Below are 24145 nucleotides of genomic sequence, written 5' to 3' on the forward strand. Positions count from 1 at the left end.
CTCCTTAGTCTTTTAAAATGGGAGGGTCATGGCAAATTTTCACTTTGCCTCCATCTCTTTATCAGTTTCTCTGGCCAGCCCTGCCTTGGGGATGTCTTTGTTGTCTCCACTGGCTCTGGCAGCCTGCTGGGCATCCTCGCTAAGGAACGACACCAGGAAGCAGGACCAGGGCACAGGATCCTCACCACCTCCTTGTCCTCACAGGCACCGGAAAGTTCACACTGAAAAGGAAAGAAAAAAGGGTGAAGAAGGGAGAGGAAAACGCCCCATGTACGTCAGATCTCGCCTACAGTGACCGCGGATGAGCGGCAACCACGTCCCCGCCTCTCCCCGACCCGGGAGGGGGGAAGGCGAGGCCCGGCCCGTGTCCCGCCCCGAGCCCGCTCCGCCCCGGGGCTGGCGGCGCCTGCGCGGGGCCGGGTGCCGGTCCCGGAGCCAGCGGGGTCCCGTCCTGTGCCGTGCCGGCCATGGGGGCGGCGCGGCGGTGGCCGCTGTGGCTGCAGGGCCTGGCGCTGCTGTGGGGCCGCGGCGTGGCGGGGCTGGAGCAGATCCGCACCACGGTTCCGCCTGTGCAGGGTAAGGAGGGGCGGGGTGCGCTGCCCTTGTTTCCCGTCCGTGCCGCGGGTGCGGCCGCGCGGCCTTCCCGGGTGGGCCTGGCCGGGCCCGCGCTCGGCCCCGAGCCGGGCAGAGCGGCACGGCGGCGGGCACGGGCTCGGGTTCGCCCCGAGGCCTGCAAGGGCCCAGCGGCGCCCGGAACGCCTTCAGGAGAGTTGCGGAGAGCTCGGGGCTTGCCGTGGTCTGTCCCCGGCGCCGAGCGGGCCGGGCCCGTGGGCCGGGAGGGAATGGTCCGCTCCCGGCCGAAGTGCTGGGGTTTTCCGGGTGTTTGCGGGACGGAGACAGCAGTCACGGAATCGCAGGAGGGGACAGATTGGAACGGACCACTGTGGTTTCCTGGTCCAACCTCCCTTGCTCAAGCAGGGTTATCCTAGAGAACGCAGTCGCCATGGTTTGCTCAGCCCTGGGTGATGATGAGGAACGTGGCTCAGGAGAAGCTGACGGAGATGTTCGTCTCTCCCTGTTCTGTTGGAATCGTTTATCATTTCGCTGCTTTTGGCAAGTAGCTGGTGAAGCTCGGCCTCAGATTTAGTTTCCACCAACACATGTGACCACAAAGGTACACGCCAGGTTGGCTGGCATCAAATTTGGATATCTCAAGTGCACCTTGACAGGTGTGTCTAGATCCCAGCTAGAGGTATTTAATTTCCTTTGGGGAAGGGTTTATACTTGAAAAGGGAGCCTCCAGCTTTTTGAGACAACTAACTTGAAGCGAATTAGACTTGCTAATTCATGTTCAAAAAGCTTGTTTGTTTGGATGTTTTAAATCTCACGATGAGAAAGTAGTGAAGTACTTTTGTAATAGTCATGGTGGTACTCCATGTTGAAAAATCCCATTTGAAAATTTTTGAGTATAAAGTGAACAGTTTTTGAACCTGCTTCTCATGTTGTTTTTTTATGAATTGGTATATGGGCCTTACACTTAGGCTGTTAATTGGTACCTGTAACAATTTAATTGGTATGGGATAAACTGGTAAGGGGTTTTCCTATATGAATATATTAATTAAAGATAAGTATATTGGTACATAAAATGCATTTAATATTAAGAATAGTACCAGAAATATTTAAGATTGAAGTATGAAAAGAAAATATTGAAATCTGTAGCTGTCTCACAAGCAAGTAACTGTAGTTCAAATTGACAACTGCTTGTGACTGATGTTCCATTTGGAGATCATTTATGCTGAAATAAGGACAAGCTTGTTTCATTAACTGGTGTAAAAAATTGTTGTAGGAAGTACAATTACTGGAAGAAAAATCCAGATTCAGAGTAGGAAAGGAGATTTCCCTTCATTGTTCAAGTAGTTCATCTAGGTCAAGATTATGGCATGTATGTGGCCCTGTGGGCAACAAATAATGTCTGAGTTATGGATAAAAAAAGCGTGGTCTTAAGATGGTAAACATGGGGTACTTCTACAAAAAGTAAATGTGAACACCAGTATGTATGTATTTTTTTAAAAAAATTCAGAGAAAATGCACCACTTGGCTTGTCAAGCTTCTGTTAAAGTTCTTATTGAACTCTTGCATATTAATTTTGTGTCCTATATTTGGAAATGTTTTTTGTTGTTATTTAAAATCATTGCATTTGGAGAGCTTTAGCATTTAAAAACTCTTTTCTCCCAGAAAAGCGTTAATACCTATGGAAGGAGACAAATCCTAAGCAAGGGTCAGCTTTTGCAAAGCTTCCAAAGCTGCACAATTTGGAACATTCCCTAAATTGAAGCGTGTAAGTTATAGAATTTCAGCGGAGATACCAGGAGACTCTTGGGTTACATCTTCTATGTTGTCCTTAGAGAAAGCAAGCTGAGGTTAAAGGTGAGCTTGAATTGTTTCCCTGTGTCTAAGGTTGAACTTAATTTTTTTATCTCTATTTACTGCAGTTCTCCTGGAATGGAATTACTGAGATTTCATTACTTCAGTCAAAATTATTGCTTTATCTAGGATTAGGAAAAAAAAAAAGGTTAAATATTATGATAAATGCTTGACCTTATTGAATAAAAATAAATGTATAATCTCTGTGTATTTTGGTGTTGTTTATTTTTTTAGCATGTTCAGCATTTTCCCAGAAGTCCTGTGAAGAATGTCTAAAAAATGTTTCGGTAAGATTTTTAGCATCTTTTTTGATTGGTAAGAATTTCCACTTAATATGAAATCAAATTGTTAGGCTTTCTTTGGCAGTTTGTTTCTTATTTAAGCGATAGAGTCAACCAATGTGTTGCTTCCCCTCTGTCACACGTGATGCCAGTGTGCTTTCACTTTGCCAGGGTCGCTCCATGATTTGGTCACTCAGGGTGTTTTCTGTGCTTTGTCTGGAGAGGACAGATGGAATCCAGGTGTCCAATGTCAGTGTGTGCTCAGGGCTTTTATAGCTCAGCTGAGCAAGCTGGTGTTGCTGCTGCCTCAGACTCATCCTCATTTTGAGGGTAGCACTTATTTAAATGTCCATCTAATAAACTCAGTCTTAGTTAAAATGCCTTGCTTTTCTTGTGTTGTGCTCGGAAAACTGGGAAATGAATGTAAATAAACTGGAAGTGCCTTTCTCTAAAGATGCCCCAAGAAGTGCCTGTAACTGAAGCAGAGTGTATGGGGTCCTTCCACTGACTACATCAGACTGTGTGTGCTTAAGACTGCCAGACTAAGCTACTGTTGATAGCAAAGTGTTCAGATTTCTAGTGAGATTGCAGTAAGGCAGACATTTAAATGTTAGAGTTTGTTTCTCTGTTCTTTGCTGAAAACTTCTTTAGCTCTACAATGAGGATTGTGATAAGTATGCAGAAAGCATCCTGGAGAGCAGTAGTGAGAGATTATTTCAAATTCTAACTTCAGATGTCAATGAAAAGAAACATTTCAGGAGTCTTAAAGTTGCATATAAGTTTCCATTACTGAAAAACCTTTTCACCAAGGAAGACTGAGAAATATCTGAATTTACTTGCTTGTCTTAAGCATATATTGGGAAAAAATGTTAATTGAATTGTACTGATTGTGTATTGTTAGATTTTTTTATCATTGGGAATGAGTCAGTTGAAATATTTTCTTGTACTTCAGCCCCTGCTCCAGCCAGTAGCTGTGTCACGTATTGCCTTTTGGGTTAGACACATTTTCAGTAGGTAGATGCAGGATCTCCATCAGAGTGATACAGCTGAGCCACCTAATCCAGCTTCTGACTTAAAACAGGGTGAACATTATATTCAGAGTTTAACAGTGACTTTTATTATGCCCCCTATTAGTTTTTATTTTTGAACTGTTAATTCTTATTAAATATTTTAACCAAAAAAAGCACATTCTCATCTTACATTCATAATTGAAAGGGCACGGTTTTTGCAAAGTGAATTCTATTTTTTTAGGTTTTTTTGTTGATGTGTCCTTACGGATATGTTTAACTTGTACAGTCTAGGAACTGCAAAATAGTAATACATATTTCTTGTATCCACACTTTCCAAGAAAGCAGAATCTGCTACAGATGGTTTCCTTTGTATTTAACATTTTGTAATCCATTAAGAGCAAGATAACAGTCTTTGTGTAATTGAGGCTGTATGACAGAGATATTCTTGATACTGCTAGATAAACCATAGTTCCTGGCTGAACTCTTTTTATAACAAATTCTAAAAAAACATGTTCTGTCAAAGATTCCTATTGCTGTTATTCAAAACTATATCACTGTTTGAGTTGTGTGTTAAATGACTTCTGAATAAGTATTTATTTTAACAGATGAAAGCCAAAACCTAAGCTTGATGCTTAGTGATGACTTTAAAAGCAGAAATGTTGTACTGGAATTTTAACTATAATACACATAAAAACTTTAAATTTTAAAAATATCCAGATATATAAGCATGTGCAATTAAGGTACACAGAGTACTTTGAAACTCAGACTGGATGATGCTGTATCATTCATTACCTTGCAGCTAAAGCTTCTGTAGACTTATAAGGATTCTTTACTATTTTCTTTCTGTTGATAATTAAATGCAAGGCTGAAGTAAGAGTATAGGTGTATTTTTATTCCTTAAAGATACAAGGTGTTTTAAAATTCTGAACAGTTGTCAGTCTGATTTTGTATTTCTTATTTGTAAATTCCAATAATTTTAAACCCAAAGCCATTTTGCCCTCAAATATTCAGAGTACCTCAGTATGTTCCCAGATCTTTTCAGGCTAGTGTTACTTGTAAGTACAAAATGTTCTTATGTTCTTATTCACTATTTAGTTTTACTGAGAAATTGCATGAGGACTTCTGTAGGCTTTATGAAACAAAGCACTTCCATTTCTCCAGTACTGCATTCACATAAGAAATCTGTCTTTGGAGTGGTGCATTAAATTGTTAACTGTTTTTGAAGATTAATAATTTGGGTTTTTTCTTGTTTCTTCTGCACAGTGCCTTTGGTGTTATACCAACAACACATGTATTGATTACCCTGTAAGAAGTATTCTTCCACCATCTTCATTGTGTTCTCTCTCAAATGCTCGATGGGGAGTTTGCTGGAGTAGGTACTAATTTTACTTTTGCTGTAGAGAATTATATTTATGAGTATGATTAAAATCAAGCAGCTTGCTAGAGCTGTTTCCTGATACTTTATTTGGAGGGGTGGGACAAGGAAGCTGTGGTTATGATTTGGAGCCATAAAAGATAGCTTTAATCTTCTGAACTTAGAAACAGTCATTGCTAAGGTTTCTGTGTGAAGAGCCAGTGCAGGTATGCCGATGCAATGGCTTTAAAACATTTTTAGCTTCTTTAAAATTTTTGGAAGTGTTGGGTGATTTGTCTAGATCCACAGTTCTATTATATTCCAGTGGCAGCAGTGAACAACTGAAATAACAGTGTAATTGACTGGTACCAAAGGCAATGTAGATAAGGTTTAAAAGGAACATGCATGGTGCCACTGTAGGTTGTAATCCTGCATCATGTAATTGTTCTTCAATTCCCATTTGCTTTGCATGTTTTACTACAAAATACAGGACTGAGCATGTGCTGCCATCAGGGTGAAATATTTGGTGCTGGTTTTGTAATAGTGTGTGTACAGATCTAAATTCAGACTAGACTGGGACAGAGAACACCTAAGGCATTGGAAAGCCTCATGTATGAAACAAGAGTACAGCTTCAGTCCAGCAGAGCAAAGGCTTGCTGCTTTCTGTGTGTTTGTGCATGGACACCGGGAGGCTAAAGGACAAAAACAAACAGGGGTGAACTATCAGTGTCTGTGTTGACTGAAGAAAGTTACCATGCTTCGAGCAGAGAGATTTTGCAGCAGTCTAAATTAGAGTAGCAGAGGTAGAAGATTGCTGTTAGAATATGCAAATTTCTGAACACTACCAGTTAATGACTACTGCAGAGTGCCTAGATTAAAAAGTACAGGTGAACTTTATCAGTTCTATATTCTTACAGAAGGGCTTTGTGCTTTGTTTTCTGAGAGCAGGCATTTGTGCTTAGACTTTTGTTGGAGTTTTTTAGGGTATGGTAAGACTATAATTTCAGTGATAAAGCTCTCTTTTAAGAAAACTGAGCTCAGAGTGTAGTAGTAAAGGTTCTAGCTATGAAATGTTTAGCAGACTTTTCTGAAAGTGTGGAGGGTTGACTCCTGCCAGTAGATGAGTACTCACACAGCAGCTTGTTTCCTTCCCCTCTCCCATGTCCCCAGTGGTATGGAGGAAGAAAAAGGAACAAGAGCAGAAAACCTCCTTGATTGAGATAAAGATGGTTTAAAAAGGAAAGGAAAAAGAGGGAGAGGAAAAAACACAATATATTTTACTATCCCCCCCACAGGCAGACTGATTCTCAGCCAGTCCCCAGACAATAAATTCCCATTGAAATTACCTTTCCCCTTGGGAGACAGTTACATCCTCCACTTATCTTTCCTTTACCTCAGATTTTTCCACTGACCACAAGATTATATGGTGGCCAGTTTGGGTCAAGTGTTTTGTCAGCATCCCCTCCTGACCTATCCCAGTCTCTTGCCTGTGTCCAGCCCTACTCACTGGGGGGAACAGAGGGAAGGGAGCGGGGGGGGAGGTAGGAAAATATTTTGGTGCTCTTCAATCCTATTCAGCAACAGCAGAGACATTGGTGTGTTACCAGCATGTTTGAGCCAGAAATCCAAAACACAGCATCAAGTCAGCTGCTATGAAGTTAACACTCTCAAACACATAAAGTAGAGAAACACATGTCCTTTTCTGCTGATAACTAAGCATGGTCTTGACAGTTTACTGCTGCTGTGGAAATGGCTTCTGTCTTGTGTGCCATTTGTGTTTCTAGATTAACTGTAGCTTAAACACAGAATGAAAACTTCACAATGGAGCACATTCTCAGCAAAGAAAAAATAAAGTAGAAAAAGCCCCAAACCAAAACAACAACAAAAACACCCTCAAATCTGCATTTCCTTAATAGACTTTGTACAAATTACAGGCAGCAACATGCCATGGGGTTATATGGTCTTACTGAGACTGTCCCCTACAAACACAGCAGGAAATTTAATTAACTTGTGAAGGTGGTGGTGATGTTTTTTTTCTTTTCCTTTGAGCAAATAAAATTAAGAAATGAATGTTGTTCACCATTGCTGAAAATGAAGGTGAATAGTGCAGCTTTCAAAGTCAAAAACAAACGACTGGCTTCCAGTTACAGTTTAATAAGAATAGCATGTGCTGACAGATTATTAACCAGAGTGAAGAACAGTGTAATACAAAGTAGTTTAATTGTGTTGGGTGTTTTAATGAATAGTAAGCAGATGAAATAGGTACAGGTGCCAGGAATGCAGACTGAAAACTGACAGTCTTTTTCTGCACTTTAATAGGGTCAAAAAACCTTTTGTGCTTCAATTAAATAGTATAATTTTGAAAAAAATAAATTTTCTTTAAAACAGATTTTTCTAAAAATTTTTGCTTTACTGGATGAAATATATTTCCTTGTTTGTAACTTGTAGGGAAGTAAGAGAATGAGAAATATGGTTTTACTTAATGTCTGTTCAGTGTATAGCAAAGTTTGAATGTGTTACACTGCATTTTATCTGGTGTAGCTGAGCAGAATCACGTGGAGGTTTTTAGATATAGGGATGAAAAATATGTCTGGGAAAGAAAGGAAGAATTCTCAGAAAGATAAATGTTACTGATGGAGTCTAACAAGTTGAATATATTCATGTTTTTCAGTAAACTTTGAGGCTTTAATTATTGCCATGGCTGTGATAGCTGGACTTATTCTGGTGTCCATAACAGTCTGTTGCTGTTACTGCTGTTACTGCAGAAGGCGTTCCAGGAGGTAAACACATGTATTTGTTTTCTTGATTAACACTGTCTCCTGGTATTCCCTATCTACCTACAATTTTTAATCTTCAGTATGCTAAGAATATTTTCGTTTGGAAGCAATTTTGGTCACTTTATTAGTTTGTGAAAGATAACAAGATATTTAGTGGCAGGTAGTATGACACTGGAAATTATGCTGGAGTGACAATGAAGTGATTTTTCTAGTGGTAACAGCACTGATGTGTCTGACTTCAGGTAAGCTATTGCTTTACACTTCTATGTTTTACACTTTCTTATTAACATTGGACATAAAATCTTTCAACAACCAGGTAAATCCTTGCTTCTTGTGATAATGGTATAAATAATTTCTTTCAAGGCAAGCTTATGGTACAGCAAAAAGGGACCAGGTGAGTAACAAGTAATTAGGCAACAGTGTCCTGTACAGCACTTGGTATCCATCTTTCAGAGTTGCTTTAGGATCTGTTAGTCTCTAAGCAGATCTAGCAGTCAGTATCAAAGGGATTAGCTGTCTTTGCCAATTCAAAAATATATTCTAAATGTAAGATAATACCTCTTTGCTCTAAGATACTAAGAATGATTTACTTATTTTCAAGGCAAGTAGTACTGCAAAAATTAAATGTTCTTGAGATCTTGGAGAACTTGTACAATTTTTTTTCAACTGGCTTTTCTAAGTAGCTAATATTATTAAAAGGAGGGAAGTAGTTGATGAGTAGGTAAAAAGTGTATCAGTGCTGCAGTGCAAAGTGGCACAGCACATCTTGCATTTATCACTCAAGTTTTAAAGCTTTCTGGACAGTGTAGTTTCAGCTAGCTCTGTTCTTTTTGTCCTTCAGTACTTCCCATATGAATAAAATGGAGACCTTGTTTCTTATTTCTTGGTCTGAAATTATTTTTGTACTTTTTAAAGTATCTTTGGCTCATTGTTCCTGTTTGAGATTTGGTTTTGTTTTTTTTAAAAGAACTTATGTAACTGTACATTGTTTGGTGCTGATCTTAAAGCCAGAGAAATATGGTACATGTGTGGCTTTAAAGAAACATGAAAATAATTGCAAATAACATTCCTTTCTCTCTTTCCTGAGGAATAAGCATGTACCTGTTTACCTGTTTTGTTGGTAGGTTGGTTTACCAAATCTGCCCTAGCACAAAAATGAATACTCTTTAGCCCTGTGCTGATAAGCCCTGAAGATGTAAAGAGCAGGTTTAGATCTTACATAAGATCTGCCAACATCCTCTGCAGAACAACTGAGTGGGCTCCTATGGCTGACATGTCAGCAAATAAAGCTTGAATCCTGTGAAAAGAGATATTAGTGCTAGACTTCAGTTTTAATAGCAAAGTTGTCAATCAGTACTGTAACATCTAATTCTAAAAATAGAGGGTTGGTTTAGAGTCGTCTTATGCCAAGACTCCAGAGGTGTCAAGCTTAATCTTGTGACCCTTTTAGGATTTAAAGGTCTTGTCAATCTGGGGTCCAGCTTATTTCAGGAGGAGTCAGAATGTGTTATTACACTGAAGCCTTGTACATTATTGGCTTTAAGCCCACTGATTCTCAGCAGGAATTCTTTTGCTCTGTTCTTACTTGTTTTTGGGGACTCACTTTCAACAAAAGAAACTTTTATTTTTTTCATGAATAGGAGGAAGTAAAGGTTGTGGAAATGACTATATCTGTTTAATTGACTTTTTTGTTGTATCATCTGGGATCTGAGGTGTATCCTTGTTTTGCAGAAGCATCCGTATTTCTTTTGGGAATTCTTAAATTGTGGTGTATAAGTGTTTGAGAAGTCTGAATTTACCTTTTCTTTGAACACAGAGAATTCTTAAGTGCCTTAACCCCCACATCAGTAATGCAGTTGGCTTATCTGTGTCCATCCTACCACCTACGAATATTGGTGCATAGTTTTTCTTTTTATCCTGTGTTTTTGGACTTCTAAGAGTCTGGTTCCATGTACTTGTGACAGTTTCATTAACAGCTATTATTCATTAAACTACTAAATAGGGTCTTGTGAACATCCATTATCAGCCATGCTTTTATTTGTATAATCTCAAACTTTCTGAATTTGGAAGAACAACTCAAAGTATTCAGAAAATCAGAAGATACTTAATGCTCTTTAATTACAGTGGAATAATGTATTTTCTGAATCATATACCAACATTTTATTTATTATGTATATTAAAGTGTTTGACATGCTGTGATTAACCACTGGATGTCACTCTTGCTTAACTTAGATGTTGGTGGCTGCAGATGTGTGTTAATGCTGCTCAGGTGTATTAATATTGTAAATATTCATCTCAGACATCTTAAGAACTGTGTTCACTTTTGGAAGATGATGGGCAAGCATGGCAGTTGTACATTTATTAATCCCGAAGAATCATCATAAATTCTGTCAGTGAAAAATTAACAGAAAAATTGTTTGACATTTGCTTTAGGGTCCTACAAGTCTTACACAGTCTATCTAATAGTTAAGTGAAGCTGAGCTTTCTCCAAGGCAGGAGACAAAGCTAAAGTGCAACAGAGAATTCAGTAGAGCAAATCTGCACGTGCACAGCTCAAGCACGTGTAGGTTCAGCATTTTCCAGAAGCACACAGCTGATACTCGGGTAAATCCTTGCTCATTCCAGAACAGACTCATTTCCTGGGGGCAGCTCGAGATTGGTTGTTGGAAAGATAAATTGTTCTGGCATCAAAGGCTTCTGCACCATCAATCTTCTTCTGGAGGACAACAATGGACTTAACTGTGCACATGCAGAACACTGAGTCCTAAATGGGGTGTGACACATGGGGAAAAGGGCAGTTAGGAGTCCTGCTTCTGGAGCAGTCTGCATCTTCTTAAGAAGCTGTCAATAGTCCTGTGGAGGTTGAAGTGCATATTACTACATGAGTAAAGCATTTTGATATTATAAAATGTGAATGCATAATTACACAAACTTATCTATTATACTTAGCTGTGAAATTTTACATGGCTATGAGGTAGTATCTCTGATCAGAGGCTATGAAGTAGTATCTCTGGTCAGACTATAATTATTTTTTGAAAGTAACTAAATAGTATAAAGTTGCTTTTTCCTCCTCACGCTTTCCTTGCCTCCTTATTTTTCTAGCAGACTAGATGAAGAAGAGGAGCAGCTAGCTAGGAAGAGAGAGGAACGAAGACTACAGTCTCTTCAGAGGTAAGTCTTGACAGCTTGATATATAGCTGTACACTTCCTGGTGATGTAGGAGTATTCTGCCTTTCTAAGAAATATATGGAGTACTAAACAAAGAGGCATTGTGATGTTAGACATGACAGTGTCAGGTTTTTACAAAACAGCTTTATTGTGAGGCTGATGTACCCGATTAGGAGATGTATTGCTGTAAATGAACAGAGAGCAAACAAGTTGATGCTCAGCGTGTCAGGTACCATGAATGCTCATGTGGCATGCTCTGTGCATGACAAACATTATCCAAGAAGAGAACAGATGCAAATTTGTTTTCATAAACATCTGAATTTGTGAGCTGAGAGTGTCAGACTTGAATATTCCTGGAAGGGTAATAAATAGGTGTCCAACTTAAGAACTGTGCTCATACACAGTTTCTTAGATAAGTTATATAAAATATTTGAAATGGATCAGAAAAAAAGGTGAATTTTCTACCTCTTAATCCAGTTATAACTAGTCACAGCACAGTAGGCTGAGTACTAGTATGATCATGATGTTTCTCCTATAATGCTTTTGTTTCTATCTAAAGAGGAGGGATCCAGTGAGGAATATCAACATCTTTTTGTATGCCAAAACCATGTGCCTTGTGATGAAATGCACATCCTTAATTATGTGACTTCAGTTAAGATAGCACTTGCCTGTGTTTGTTATAGCAGACTTCTGACTAGGTGCATAACAGAGGATGTTTGTTCCATAGCCTTTCCTCTGTGATTTGTGTATCAGCTTTAAATTCTTGGTACAGTTAATCTGTAGGAGGTCTGATGCTTCTGGGGCATAAGGTGTGCGGTGCACACACCAAGCAAGTGGTGTTGCACCAGGCAATTAGCAACACAGAGCTAATACCAGCTCCATTCTTTAATTTAGCCTAGGAACAAGGATCACTGGGAGCAGACTGCGCTGCCAGAATGATTGCTGCAGCCTTACTTAGAGCAGCATTCCTCTTTCCCAGCTTGTCTCAGGAGTGTGTCTGTGAAACAGAAACTGTTTTAATTGCAGGATAGAGCTTAGCAGCAGCCCTGGAGTGTTTCCATGTTCTGAACACGCATGCATACCTGTTGTGTGTGTGGCTGGGGGAAAACACAAGGAGTAGGCCACTTCCAGAGCCTAGAGCACCTCACCCTACCCACTGCTTGCTTCCTGCAAGACCTTTGGAGGATGAGTTGCTAGTAGCAGGCTGTAGAACACATTAATATTCTCAACAACCCATTTTTGACAAGCAACCTGCAAAGGACAACGCTACCTTGTACTGTGTAGTCCTTCCTTTCTACTGTGAAGTTTACACATAGTTTTTGAAAATAGCTGAATAGATGCTCAGATAAGTATCATGAGAGGAAAATAGGCACAATTGACTTTGTGTCTGTCGGGTTTTGTTTTTTTCTTGTCATCTTACATGTTGTTTTTTTTTCTGTGGGATACAGCTACTTCAAATACGGCTGTTCATATCGTTTGGCAATGGAAGGTGAACAGGACTAGCTTGAGCTTCATTTCATGATTCCATTAGTGAGTGGTAAAAACAAAGTAAGGAGGCCCAAGTTCCATAGTGTTCCATGGATATATTTTTTGTGGAAGGTTTAAGATGATTGCAGCATCTAGTATTTTCTGTCTTTTCAGGTACATCAAAAGAGTCTGCTTTTTAAGTTTAATATTTATTTGCATTAAAATTCAGTTAATTATGGATACTTTAGTGTCTCTTTGGAAGATGACTGTTAAAAGGAAAAGTAAAGGTAATTATGTTTGCTCGCTGCTTGTCTACACAAGGCTGAAACTAGCTGCCAGTTTACTGAGAGGGTTGAAAATCACTGGTGATAGTTTGAGTTTGCACTTATAGTGAGGGGCATTAAGAGGAGCATGTCTAGAGCTCAGGTTTTTACTTAAAACAGGTATTTTATTGCATAGCTTTAGTCCTTTATTTGACTTCATCTCTAACATGAAAAATAATTTTTAAGCATAGCATTGAGTAATGAGTCTTCTTCTATACACTCAATTATTTACAGCTTCAAATACATGGCATATTTATATGTTAGATTTATATAATTTATAAATCACTATTTATTTTAGAAATTTATAAACAAATGCTAAACAATAAGATCCAGGGCCAAGTATAAATTGATAGTGTATTGGTAAGGAAGAACAAGGAGAGAGGCCAGGGAAAGAAAGGATGGCAGTTTATTTGTGAAGAACCAAGTATAGAAAATTATTATGTGAATTGTTAGTATTGAGAAAAATACTCCCTCAGCTTATGTCAGTGGGGACAGCTTGCATGAGAAGCCGAAACTTTAGCATCTATAATACGGAGTAATAGCAGTGGTGTTAAGAAACAGAACCAACTCAGAAGACTGAAGTGAGTTGAGCTGATAATAAAGTGAGATGTGGGTGGTGCAGTAATTCTGGGCAGCTGATTCAGGGACTGCCTGTTCAGAGCTGTGTCTGGTTCTTCTGGGTTGATGTGTACCTAATCCTTATTTACTGAGCAATGACTTAGTCGTGGGTGAAGTGATGCCGTCGTGGCTGCCTGTCAGAGTTTGACTGTTTCACTGATACTGGTAGTTTTACTCTTCAAATTTAATTAGATGTTTGGTGGTTTTTTTTTAATAGCCTCAGGAAGTATCCTAAAGCCTTTCTGAGGTTTAAAGCCTACACAGCTTGATTTTGCACCATCCCCTTCTTAAGCAGGTGCTTTCTGAATTCAGAGCTGATTCACACTGACTGCTGAAGTACTGAACTTTCAGTAGCTGGAACTGCAGCAGTGAGTCTCTGTTACTTCAGACAGGATATTCAAAACAAGGAAGAAATGCCATTAGTACCAGCAGTAATAAGCCTGGCTTGAGGTCATGTGAAAACTGTACGATAGAAAGGTTTAGCTTTACACTGGAGAAGGCTGCTTTAAGCAGAATTTCTCTATTCTCTTCCTGAGATCCCTTACCCTATATAATATCTTCCTCTTATGTAACACAGAAAGCAGAAATCCTGCTGTCAGGTTACCTTCAATAGGTAAATTTGTCTCCTCTTTTTTCTCTTCTTTTCAATGTCTCAATCCTGATTTCTTCCTCTACATGAATTTTATTACCCTGACTCCTCAGTTCCTCTTACTGCCTTTTGGCCAGCTTGCTTTATTTACTATGTTGCCTGGGCTTAGTAATGCAGAGGGGTGTAATGAACATGGGTATCTCTGGGAAACAGTAGTGGAAGGTTTTGAGTCTCTGTCTCGTTTGGTTTTTCTCATCATGCTTTATCTGCATGCTTTTCCATGAAGTGCAATTGCTGGAAAAGGCCAGTTCAACCCTCAGCTCTGAAGGAAGCAGGATAATTGCTTCTGAGGACACACAGGATCTGATTAGCAGTAGGAATTGTTTGGAGGTAGAATATGCATAGGGCAGATGGGATCTTTGGTGAAATAAACTGTCAGTGCTTAAGAGCTTTCTGCTGAATACGTGCAAATTGGAATCCAGCAAAAGTCACAACTTGTCTAACTGGGTTGGATTTTGACAGGGGGTAACAAAGGGTGTATTTTTTTTAATGTTTGTTTTTTGGGTTTTTTTTTTGTTTTTATTAGAGGAACAACTTTTTTGCCAAATTCTATGTCTTTTCCTCAAGGTATATAGATCCTGGATCATACTCATGAAGCAGTTGTGTAGGAGGTTTTATGTTTGTTTTTTAAACTAAGCAAAATAGATCCTTCCTTTGTAATATAGGAAAACTGTCTGAGAAATGATGGTATTTTTTCCATTTAAACATCTTTCGTTTTTCCCCCCCTTCATGTTTGCAAAGGGGAAGGAGAAATCGACTCATCAGAGACTTGGTTTATGTGAATAATTTAAGTTTGGCAATATCAGATACAGCCTTGAAAATGGTCTTATGGTCAGACAACATAAAAACCAATTTATATTTAGCACAATATTTTAATTTATTCTCTGCATGGATGCTATGCAGCATTTTAGAAGCAGTAGTTTTCACTTTCACTTGCTGTACATCTTAAGCAAAATAGTACTACACATTTTTATCCATTTAGGATTATTATAATTAATTAGTATTCTGAAGCGTGTTCTGTGCACAGCTAAATTTTGCAATTATGCTTCCTGCTGGAAAGCATTGGGGAGTCTTCCAGTGTAGTGCCTTGCTTATATATAGATGAACACCTCAGTGTGTGGAAGTGTGCATATATGTGGATAATTTACTTTCATATAGAAAAGTATTTCTTATTGTTTATTGTAATACATCTTATGTTCACACTATCAAGTAAGAATTCACACTGTTAGTAGGAAATTATGGTAAGTCTTATACAGTGTATGTAGATACTTAGAGATGAAATGTAAATAGAAAAATTATATATGTATGTAACAGCTAACTGGGATTTTTTTAAAAAAATCGTAATGTAATTACTAATACCAATGTAAAAATACTGTTGTCCTCTTTGGATGTAATTATAGTTTGCTTACAGCTCAAAAGCATCTGAATGTTCTTCTGATGCTTTTATTTCTTGCAGGAAACACGAAAGAAAACTGAAGCATGATGAAATACGTAAGAAGTATGGTATGTGTCATTTTGTTTTGATATTAAGCCTAAGTTGATTCCTTTTCCCTAATTATTGTTAAAATTCACAGCAGAAATAAGCTGCTTTATGAGCAGCAGAAGTAATCAAGCCCAGTTTTCTGCTGATGCCTCTCTGCTGACACCTGATCTCAACACATTTATTCTCCTGTTCTCTTTCTGCACTGTTTGTCCAACTGGGGAAGAAGACAGTGTGCTTGGGATTGAACAGTGGTTCAGTCTGTCTGTTCCTAAGTAAGAGAACTGAGTTTGGGGGCTTTTTTGTTCATTACTGAATGTGATAAATCAACCTACTTGATCTTTGCTACTGGAGCCATGCCTATTGAAGGAGGAGAGACTGACTAGTAGCTAGCAAGCTTTTTAAATCAAGCTTGAAAAAGAAGGGTGGAGGATGCAGCCTGATGCAGGGATGAAATATTTTTTTCTTTGTTTTTAAGTGGAGCTGTGGTCCAGTTGTAGAAGAATATCACAAGACTGTAGGACCTGCTGTATTATATAGGAGGCTCTTATTATGTAGGCTTGTCAGTGCTTGCACTTTTCTTTTGATTTGTTCATAAGGTTAATAGTACTGTATATTCAGAGACAGAGCTGCTAAAACTCGGCTGCATTTTTTATTATGTAAATTGCACTAATGTCAGAGAAGGTGTTTCTAGGGGTCTGAACAGTCACTCTAAGCTGTTAATTTTCATCCTCTAGTTAAACTGATTGGCAGGGTCTAGGAATGCCTTCATGAATCTGCAGCCTGCCCTTTGCCTGATTCAGAAGTGTTACAGACAAACCGTAGGAAATTCTCTGCCTGGAGAATGTTTGTAAAAGAATGATCCTTTGCTGGAACAGAGGAAAACTGCACTGTGAAGCTGGAGCTATAGGAGAAAGAATGTTGTAGAAACTGGAAGTAATTTTTGTTAAGCATCAGTCATAGAATTTGTTCATAATTAACCCTGTATCTCAACAACAATTCAGTTTCAAGAGGTGTTGTGAGTGGTTGACAGCAATAGTCCAGATGTAAAAAAAAGCAGACAAAATCCAAGCGCAGCACAAAACAGCACAGGCTTTTTGTGTTTGTTTCTCCTTAGAAGAGACCTCACAGTCAATCTCAGCAAGTTTGAATTATTGGGAAAGGTCTGATGAAGAACTTAGTGCAGTGGCTGTGTCCCCATAATAACTTGCAGCACTCAGTGCAGATGGACCTTTGCATCTTCTGGATGCAGCCAAGATGCAGGTCCTGGATGCAGAATTGCAGTTCCCATACCAGGGCCCTACGCTGGGGTTCGGTGATGTGAAAGTTGCATTCGGTTATGTTCTGCTCGTGAAACCAGTTCACTTGTCTCTGCATGGCCCTACATTTTACTGAAGACAGTTGTCTGTTCAGTGCTTAACTTCCAGATCTTTGTGGAGTGCTTTGCTGGATCTTGTTAGAGTACTTGAGTTCCCTGAAATGTAAACCTGTAATGCAATGCCCCTGGAATACAGACATCAAAATCAGTAAATCATGTTTTGCTTATAGCTATACTGTGTGCACAGTCATAGAGAGCTAGTGTCATTTTGTCTCCTCTATCAATGATTTAATGAGAAACAAGTTCGTATGTTCATTGTGTTAATGGAAGGTGTTCCTTCTTTTAAGTCAGACATGCTCACTTCTTCCTGCACTTAGGTTTTCCAGTGCAGCTTACCTGCACAAGATTGCAATTGGACTATAAAGCTTAAATTTTATTAGCAAACTTCTATATAAAGTTTATTGACAGGTTTGCTGTGTTGCCTGAGCAAAAATTAATTTATATTATCAGATATATCAATTTGAGGCCTGGAATCTCATGGTTAATTTTTGTCTTAAAGAAAAATCTTACTCTCACATAAACATAATTAGCACATCCTTAAAGGATGTTTGTAACTGAAGAAAAATAAAATACAAAATATGTATAAATTTTGAAATCCAAATATATAATTGCAGTTGAATATAAGGGTTGCATTCTGATAATAGACATATGATTGTCAGAATAATTTAGTGAGACATAGAATAATTCAGTGAGACATAAAGTAGACTTGAATCTTCTGTCCACATTTTTTACTGTCTAGAAAATACAGATGTTAGCATATTAAACATAATCTAATAAAAATTGCTGCAAATAATTATGAAGGCTCTAGATTATTTTGCACTCTTACACACTGCAGAGAGATTCTCAGTTAAGTAGGCATGGATGAGTGGCAGAATGACAATGACTTTGTTAACCTGACTGTAGATTAAGATGATGCTCAAAATTTCAGTATTTGGCTGGCTTTAAGGGAATGCCTTTTCCCATTTCATCCCCCAGCTTTCCATACCCCATTTAAATGGTAATTACACATTTATAATGCACTGCAGGTGTCACTCTAGCCACAATCCTTTGGGAGCATTGGAAGCAATGGAGAGCTTTAGCAACCAGGAGTACACAGTTTCAGTTGTTTCTTTGTTGCACAATTTGATAGTATTTTTCATTTGCTCACAAATATGAATGCAATATGATTACACAAATTATATGTTCACTCTTAGGAAAAATTTAAAGTAGAATTCAGACTACTTTGCAGCTTGTGTAGTACACAAAGGAACTACAATTTAATTCCTGCTGCATTTGATTCTATTGTGTGTTCAGTATAGCATTAGTGAGAGGCTGATTTATTATTTATTTATTTATTTGAGGATTTTGCCTGGTATTAGTGGAAGGATTTTTTTCATTTAATTTTTGCAAAATTATTATAATTCCATTGCTTTTGTTCTGCAAAGGTTTTGATTAGCTATTTTAATGATATGAAAGCCTCCCTTGTTTATTTTATGTAAGACATCGGTTTTTATATTCAGTAGTTTAAGACAGTAAATGTTTCTTCTGTTCAAGGTAGATACTTGACCTTCTTCAGTGTTCTGAATGCAAGGCAGGAGAACCTTGCATTGCCAAACACTGAAAGCTATTTAGTGAATACAGCTGTTAATCTGAGGGGCTAAAAATAAGGAGGAAAAGTTTAATAAGGGGTGAAGACATGTAGCAAACTAGGTTGTTTTTGTTTGTTTTCAGCTATACACAGTCTCTTGTAGGTATTTCACTTGTTAATTCTGTTTGTGGGCAATGTTGATATAGGATGAGAGATCTCAGTGCCTAGGAATCTGCATAGTTAGATAGTATACAATATAAATTGTATACTGGATAATGCTGGAAAGAGGTATTAATTTCTCTTGACCATTGCTCTGTCATTTAGTATTCATTAAGATTCTTCATTATTTCATACAAACTAATGAAAGATACTGTACCACTATACCTTTCAAATTTTTGAGTGTTTCTTAGATACTGCTAAGTAGGTTAAGTACTAACCTCAAAATTAGGATAAATAGAAGTAAGAACTTTCAAGTGACCTCTGTGCCAATATTCAAGTTCACCAGTGACATATAATGGACTTGATTGCAAACAAGGCTCCTGAAGATAAAAACATCTGGTTTCCCTGAACCCCTGAGGGTAAATGACAACTTGGGTAGTGGCTCTCATGACAGGAAACAGTTGAGAGACAACTCCTGTGTGGTTCATGGCAGCACGAGAGCTTCAGCTGAACCAAGTGTGCTGCCCTATTAGCATGGGCTGCCAGCTCCTCGGAGTGGCACTGGCAGAGCAGCTGTGGCAGGCAGCTGACAGAAGCTTTTTGTCATGCCCCTTTTTTTGTATGTCTCTCCAAATAGTTGTTGTCCACTTACTGGAGCCTGATACTTCCTCAATAACAGTTAGTGCAAGTGATGAGCTGCTGTCTCACTCCTCTTACTTAATGGATGTAATCTTACAATGTACCTAAAATGCTGAAGGTAAAAGAAATTTAAATGCTGGATGCAGGTGTGAGAGCAAGGCTGAAAGGAGAATGCATCAGGTATTGTAACCCCTGGTTATCCTCATTTTGAAGGAGGGCTTGCCATTTCTCTTGGAGTCCCTTTTTCCTGGGAGATGAATTTCTGAAGTCAGAGCCAATAGTATTCACACTGGATTGCCCCATAGTTCTTAAAGCCTATTTAGTTTCAGTATTCTGTGATGAAGGAGATGAGAGTACTTTAAGTTAGGCATACTAATGCCTGATTGGTGGTGATTAGATCTGTTCATTCTTAAAAATAATTCAGTAAAATTAACGTACTACTGGCATTTGCAGTGAAGAGTAAAAATGGCACATTCACTTGAAATACGAGGATTAGTTTTTTAAAATGGATTTTAGCTGAGCGTTTTGGGGCAGGGGAAAAGTATATTCACTCAGAATCATATAGGAAAGGTTTATCAGGACTCTTACACAATCCTCTTGTTAATTTGAAATTGGCACTACTGGATGTAGAAAATCTTTTCCATTTGGTTTCATCTTTTTGAGCTGTAAAAAACAATATCTGCTGTTTTACTGTGTTACTTTCAGACCTATGAAGTGTTGAGTATGTGTCCTGAATGAAATATCAAAAAAATATAGTAAGCACGTGCCAGACTCTACAGAGAAAAGTCTACAGGCTGCGTTCATTTTGTCAGGGAATGTGATACCACCTCTTGCCACTTTGTGGAAAGCTTTTGGAAGTTAGGTGCATTTATTTGTAAATGGAACTTAATGAGTGCAGGGAGTTTATGCAATGGCAATTGTAATAATAGTGGTAATTTCTAGCATTGAAGCTGATTTTCAGTAAATGTTGTGTAAATGTGTTTTGTATTTGTAAGGGGTGAGATATAGAAGTATTGCATTTTTATTTTTTTTTTTAATTGGACTACTCAGTTGTGTTTTAGGCAACTAAATATATTAGGAGCCATATATCCTTACTGCCAAAGTACTAACAAGTCTGGAGGAAGGGTGGGGGTGGTGATGATCTGGGAGTAAAATAAATGTGTCTTCTCTCTTTGGGTTGGGGTTTAATTAATGTAGGAAAATTACCTGAAGACACTGAAGGTTGAATAGCAGGCCAAGGATGAGAGGGGTTTTTTTTAATTGTGTATTAGTTTACTTCCCATCTAGAATAAACTTAGTGGACATCACAACGGTTTGTTTAAATGCATGAAAGGTAAAATTAAAATTTGGGAAGTAACCACTTTTTAGAAGTTTAAAAATATAAAAATTTCAAAATCTAAAAATACGGTAGATTATTTTTGAAAATTATATCATCTAAGCATATTCTTATTAAACAAACACTTAAATTTTATCTTTTTTTTTCAAAAACAATTATAGAAAGGAGTAGTACCTCTGATACAAGGTACTACACCAGGTAAATAGACTATATGTCATGATACATGGCTGAAGCTTTATAAATGTTACTGGAATATTCCTTGGACAATTAAGGGTCATCATATATGAGGAATAATTTTGATATTAACATTTTACAAGTTGACTGCTCATAGTCTTGTTTATTTGAGTGACTATAGGACTTTCCATATTTATTCTTTATTCCAAATATTTAATGTTCCTTATCAGGTGGTTAGTTGCAGTAACTGATACAGTAATCAGCACTGAGCAGTTGTGCAGCTTGACTTGCATCTCAAAATAACGTGGCAGTTCAAATGAAGCTCACCAACTGCACAAGGTAGGCAATAATGTAGTCTGCCCACAGCAGCCTTAGGTTTTCACTTTCAGATAAAACGGTGATGTCCACTATCTGTGTGCAGGTACATGTGGAAAAGAGATTTGGTGTGAAAAGGACTGAGAGGAGTTCTTACAAAGTTTGGCAGTGACTAGAAAAATTTTTTTTGGTCATTTTTGTGAATCTGAACATTTGTGATCTGGAGTTGCTCGCATTGTCTTCTGTCTCCATGCCTAGACAACTGAGCTAGAGAAGAGTCCTTGTCAGACATCAGTATAAAAATCTTGGCAGAAAAGATAGCAGTAGTGTCCTGTGCTTTCACAACATAAGGTCAGCATCTGGATTCTTATAGTACTTTATTTTCAGTCTTCTGCCTACCCCAGGTCTAAAGTGTGGTTTAAAGTCTCTGAAATAGTTTCTGTGTGGAACAGCGATCACTCAGCTAATCCATACAGAGGATGCTGTGCATATCCAGGCACTCCCCATAATTGGATGGCTTTGCAGCGCTTTCTGTGACAGTATTCTAGTATAAAGTCATTAAGGATCTTTGTGAAGGAAATATACTGCACCTTGGATTAAGTGATGCTCTTGTTCTGGTCCCTGGAGGTTTTAGTGCACATAAGAAGTAATCTTCATTTTTTCTTAGAGATTATTGTCCTGTTGCAGAAAAGCTGGCTGAATGTGACAGATGGTTGGGTATAATTGAAGTAGAACTAAGTCAAAGTAGCTATCTTACATTTTAAAAGGATGATGATCTTATAGTCACTTGCATTTATAAACTGGCCACTTGGAATCTGTTCTTCTTGAGACATCTCTATACTTAGGTTTTTGTCAACTTGACTCTCACAAGTGCATTTTTGGTGTATACCTCACAAAAGAGAAATGCGTTTTCCATGATAATTTTTCATAGGAAAATGTTCTCTCCCTGCTAAATCGTGAAATACTTATACATGATTATAGTCTGGGAAGTAAGCGTGCTTAACACTTCTAATTTATTATAATACTTGAGTGTTCAGGTAATAGAGCAACTATTACAAGAATTGCCTTTTGGATTTGTTACATGCAGTACCTGTTGCAGTGAAGTCAGTAACTCAAAGCTTTTGTGTAATAAGAAAATGGTAAATGTGGTTCCATTTTGTTTTGCAGGTCTTCTCCAGGATTCTGATAACCCCTACAGCAGATTTGAGAATGAATAAAGATGAGCACCTTCCACAAGAGCTGTAACTGCAGAATCCAGGAAGACAGTTTGTTTTCATTTGCCTTTTGTGCTCTTTTGCTTTTGCTCTTTTCTCTCAAAAGTGTTTTTTCTTGGTTGTAAAACTAGAAGCAGCTAAAGACTTTCTGAAATAACATGTTTCTATCTCCTGTGTGTGTAAAACTACTTTTTTATAAACGGTTTTTGTTGTTGAAATGTTTGCTGAATTTTGTTGGTTATCTTTCCTCTTCTTAAATCTATATTTTATCACTCGACTTAGATGGCTAATAGTCACAATAGTGTCTTTGAGTTTAGTCTTAATTGCCACTTCAAGTAGTTGTTCTCATGTTGTTCTCTCTTCCTAAATAGAGATTTTATACATACATACATACATATATATATATGTGTGTGTGTGTATGTCTAAACAAAAAGCAACATGGAAGCACAGTTCCACATAGCAGAAATAGCTGATGAAAAATACATCATGTGCATTCTTGTGGGTGGAGGGGTTTTTTGCCTGGAAAAAGATCTTCCAAGAGTTTAATGTGTAAAGGTTGACAGTGAAGAGCATAGTTGTCTTTGAATAATTAAATTCAGTTGTGGGAATGTTAATCTGTACTTTGGATATAGCACTAATGTGAAAAAGAAACCAGTTAGCAAAATAGGAGGAAGGTTGATCTTGAAACAAACATAGTTATGTGTTCCTAAATTTAAGAAACATCAGTCTGTGTGAACACTGTCTTCTGCAAACTTAATGTATATTGGGAAAAAAAAAGTATAAAGTTGCCCAGATTCTGCATTTTACCAGGGCTGACCCTGGCCAGCAGCTTGAGCACTGCCCGGCTGCTTCCTCCCTCCCTTGGAGGCTTGTGGGAGAGAATGGGAACAGCAAAGAGTTGCAATAAAGGCACAGTAAGTGAAGGAAAGGAGGGTATTGGGAACACAGTCTGCAAAGGCAATTGCCACCTCCCAGAAGCAGACCTTTTCCCAGTCCCCCCTCCATTTTTCTTGGTGAGCCTTGAATGGGGTTAGTTTGGGTTAATTATGGCAAACTGCTTCTTCTCCTAGCTTCTTGCTCACCCCTGGCCTAGTTGCTGGAGCAGGCAGAGTGGGGGAAAAAATAAAACCTTGATGCTGTGCAAGCAATGCTCAGCAAAAGCCAAAGCACTGGGGTGTTACCAGCACCGTTCTTGCCACAAATCCAAAGCAAAGCAGCACCGTAAGGGCTGCTATGAGGAAAGTTACCTCAGTCCCTGCCAGAGCCAGTACAGTAAGAAGGCAGTATTTTTGTAAATCTTTTATTGTTATTTTGATATTTCCATAATGTGATTTATTTCCTGTCTTTGTTTTCATAGAGATGTTTTCTTGAGCACTTTTAGTTGCTTACCAGTATGATGTGACAAGCAAAGAGCTCTTCTGTCTCCCCAATCTAATTGTATGTCCCCATTTATTCTGTATGCTTTAAATCACCTCCCTTGCTGTTGATTATCTGTTAAACAAATGTATGGTATTGAAGATATTAGTGTTATTTTTGTCCACATTCCTAAAATAAACTCTTTAACATCTTGAATATGATTCTGTTTACTTCTGTTGTTCCATACCATTTTAAATTAACATGATTTAAAAGAAGTTACCAAGTACGACTTTGGTGAAGGAAAAAGATGTATTTTTGCTGGTGGTGTGTGGCAGGAATTAGATCATGCCTGTAGGTGAGGATGTGAATTGCCATTCCTCATAGTGCCAAAGAACCTGCCTCTGCTTAGGTTCAGTAAATAACATTTATCACTGGTTTTGGTACAGTGTTCTTTCA

At 38.3% G+C, this 24145-nt stretch overlaps 1 protein-coding gene across 1 annotated transcript; it reads left to right on the forward strand.

Annotated features, from left to right (window-relative positions):
- Window positions 1-373: 373 nt before the first annotated feature.
- LOC131576221 (pituitary tumor-transforming gene 1 protein-interacting protein-like) lies at window positions 374-23905 on the forward strand. Its single transcript, XM_058832673.1, has 7 exons — window positions 374-576; window positions 2659-2711; window positions 4979-5087; window positions 7741-7849; window positions 10949-11017; window positions 15528-15574; window positions 22287-23905. The coding sequence occupies exons 1-7, from the start codon at window positions 468-470 to the stop codon at window positions 22334-22336; spliced, it is 546 nt and encodes a 181-aa protein (XP_058688656.1). The 5' UTR covers window positions 374-467; the 3' UTR covers window positions 22337-23905.
- The last annotated feature ends 240 nt before the right edge of the window (window positions 23906-24145 follow it).

This window comes from Poecile atricapillus, chromosome 2 (genome assembly GCF_030490865.1).
Source record: "Poecile atricapillus isolate bPoeAtr1 chromosome 2, bPoeAtr1.hap1, whole genome shotgun sequence".
Lineage (NCBI taxonomy): Eukaryota > Metazoa > Chordata > Aves > Passeriformes > Paridae > Poecile > Poecile atricapillus.

Coding starts and splice junctions, on each gene's coding strand:
- LOC131576221 (XM_058832673.1), top strand. CDS start 468: ATGGGGGCGGCGCGGCGGTGGCCGCTGTGGCTGCAGGGCCTGGCGCTG. Junction 2,712..4,978: donor AATGTCTAAAAAATGTTTCG/GTAAGATTTTTA, acceptor TCTTCTGCACAG/TGCCTTTGGTGTTATACCAA. Junction 5,088..7,740: donor TCGATGGGGAGTTTGCTGGA/GTAGGTACTAAT, acceptor CATGTTTTTCAG/TAAACTTTGAGGCTTTAATT.